This window comes from Scylla paramamosain, chromosome 22, assembly GCF_035594125.1.
Source record: "Scylla paramamosain isolate STU-SP2022 chromosome 22, ASM3559412v1, whole genome shotgun sequence".
Classification (NCBI taxonomy): domain Eukaryota; kingdom Metazoa; phylum Arthropoda; class Malacostraca; order Decapoda; family Portunidae; genus Scylla; species Scylla paramamosain.
In genome coordinates, this window is record NC_087172.1 from 14834930 (window position 1) to 14837429 (window position 2500).

At 41.2% G+C, this 2500-nt stretch overlaps 1 protein-coding gene and 1 long non-coding RNA gene across 6 annotated transcripts in view; one reads left to right on the top strand and one right to left on the bottom strand.

Annotated features, from left to right (window-relative positions):
• The window catches only part of LOC135111657 (cyclin-dependent kinase-like 4), a 90317-nt gene that overhangs the window by 32179 nt on the left and 55638 nt on the right, over window positions 1–2500 (bottom strand). The window contains exon 1 of one of the 5 annotated variants that reach the window (XM_064025195.1): window positions 2290–2480. The exons of the other annotated variants lie outside the window; for them this stretch is intronic. Coding sequence (XP_063881265.1) covers window positions 2290–2327 — 38 coding nt within the window. The 5' untranslated portion in view covers window positions 2328–2480. Of the gene's footprint in view, window positions 1–2289; window positions 2481–2500 lie in introns of those variants that run through there. 5 annotated transcript variants of the gene reach the window in all.
• LOC135111658 (uncharacterized) overlaps window positions 2392–2500 on the top strand; it is a 9402-nt gene continuing 9293 nt past the window's right edge. The window contains exon 1 of the long non-coding RNA XR_010273859.1: window positions 2392–2500. This exon is cut by the window's right edge and continues 33 nt beyond it. This is a non-coding gene — a long non-coding RNA (uncharacterized LOC135111658).

Sequence of the window (2500 nt, forward strand, 5' to 3'; positions counted from 1 at the left end):
CATAGCAGGGAGGAGGAGGAGGAGGAGGAGGAGGAGGAGGAGGAGGAAGAGGAGGAGGAGATGTGTGTGAATTAGGAAGGAATGGAAGGGAGGGAAGGGAGGAAGAAAAAGGAAGGAAAAGGAAAGGAGAAAAGAAAGAAAGAAAGGAAGGAAGAAAGGAAGCAAAAAAGGAAGGAAAATAGGAAGGAGTGATGGAAGAAAGGAAGGAAATGGAAGGAAAGAAAACGAAAGAAGATGAAAAGAAAGGAAAAGAAAAAGATGGGAAAGGAAAAGAAAGAAGGAAGGATGGCAGGAAGGAAAGAAAAGGAAAGAAAAAGAAAGAAAGAAGAATGGAAGGAAGGAAGGAAGGAAGGAAGAGTGGACGAAGATAAACGACCTATAATTTGCACTTGTAACTTTAACTCCAACAAGCAACCTTTCCCTATAACCCCCACCTGTAACTTATCCCTGTAAATCCTAAGTATATTCCCCACCTGTAACTTGCACCTGTAACTCCCACCTGTACCTGTAACCTGTATCTGTAACCCGGCCCTCTACACACGGAGCTCCTTGGGGCATCTAAACGCACCAATTTGTCTCCGCTCGTACAATCTGGCACAATTTGCGATCGCGTGATGTGGTGGTGGTGGTGGTGGTGCAGGCTGACAGTAAAATAAAAGGAAGGAAGGAAGGAAGGAAGGGAGAAAGGAATGAAAGGTAAGGAAACAAAGAAAGGAAAGAAGGAAGGAAAGAAAGAAAAGCTCCTCTTCTTGTCAGACACACAATGCAGCCTTCATCACCTTCATTGCCTCCGTCATCACCGTCATGAGAAATTATTTTGTTGCTTTGTTATTCAGAGACTGTTTTCTTTCTTTACTCAGATGCTCGGCTCAGTCTCCGTTTTCTTTCTTTAGCACCTTCACCGCGAAATGCGACGATTCACACCACAGCAAACAATGACATCTTTATAAGCATCAACAAGAAAGAGATCTGTGTTTATGAAATGTGATAAACTGACGAACAGTTAAGCATTAAAAAAAAATAATAATTCTCTCACGTGTTATCGCTTTCTTGTGATAATTTTCCTTGTGGTTTACGCATCTTAACAAACCTCAGGAAAATAGAACATGTATTATCACTATTATTACTATTATTATTTTCTAAGTATGATGGAGAGACGCTTTTTTACTTATCAACTTACTTTTTTTTTTCATTTCACTTCACTTATTCATTTATTTTACGTTTTTGTGTGTGTGTGTGTTTGTGTGTGTGTTTCGTAAAGCAATGCCCCTTTAACACACTCATCAACATGAAGAAGCCAAATAGAAATAGGGAACGAGTAGCAGTCAGAAAAAAAAAATATTACGTGATAGAGGAAATTCTTCAGACTGGTTCGCAAACTGGTAAAAGAAAGCTGGCAAAAGTGATACAGATATATACAGATAATATAGATGATGAGAAATATCGCTTACTTTTTTCCCCAGAACACGGGAACCTAAAAGGGTGAATGTTTGGAAGAGTTGTGGTTATTGAGAGAGTGTGAGAGTAGATAATGAAATGAATAGGGAAAAGAGAGGAGGAAAGAGCACTTGAGACAGGAAGGGAGAAAGAGAAAGAAAAAATTAAGAAAGAAGGTGAAAGAAAAATATATGAAAGGGAGGAAATGGAAATATCATGAAAAAAAAATTAAGGAAAATAAGAAAATAATAAAGACAGACGAAAATTTAAAAAAAAGAAACCACGAGAGAAAATGAGAAGAGTAAATGAAAAAAAAAAACTATGGAAGGGAGGATGAAAAAAAAATACATAAGAAAATAATGAAGACAAGGAGAGGAAGAAAATTAGGTAATGAAAGGAAGGAACGGAAGGAAGGAAGGAAGGAAGGAAGGAAGGAAGGAAGGAAGGTGATCACAGGCTTGGACCTTTAAACTCTCAGGTGTTAAAGGTGAGTAATTAACAGGTGTGAAGGTGCCTATTACTCTGTGTGTGTATGTGTGTGTGTGTGTGTGTGTTAGCCATTTACAACTATTATTAGCATTTGGTAACGCACAGGACACACACTCTCTCTCTCTCTCTCTCTCTCTCTCTCTCTCTCTCTCTCTCTCTCTCTCTCTCTCTCTCTCTCTCTCTCTCTCTCTCTCATTATCTTTTATTTATACCTCACTATTTACTCGCGTGACCCTGAGACGGTATCAACAACTTTCTCTTTCTACTATCTCTCTCTCTCTCTCTCTCTCTCTCTCTCTCTCTCTCTCTCTCTCTCTCTCTCTCTCTCTCTCTCTCTCTCTCTCTCTCTCTCTCAACACTTGCCAGTGCGGCCTGAGGGAGGACGGGTCTGGGTTGAACATGTCTGCGGAGGAGCACCGAGGGGCGGCCAGTCCATTGGTACGGCTGTCAGGGGCGGGAGGAGGAAGAGGAGGAGGAAGAAGAGAGGGTCGAGGAAGTGGAGGAGGAGGAGGAGGGTCTTCCACACGACGTCTCTCCCCCACCAGAGGACAAACATCGACTGACTACCCAACAG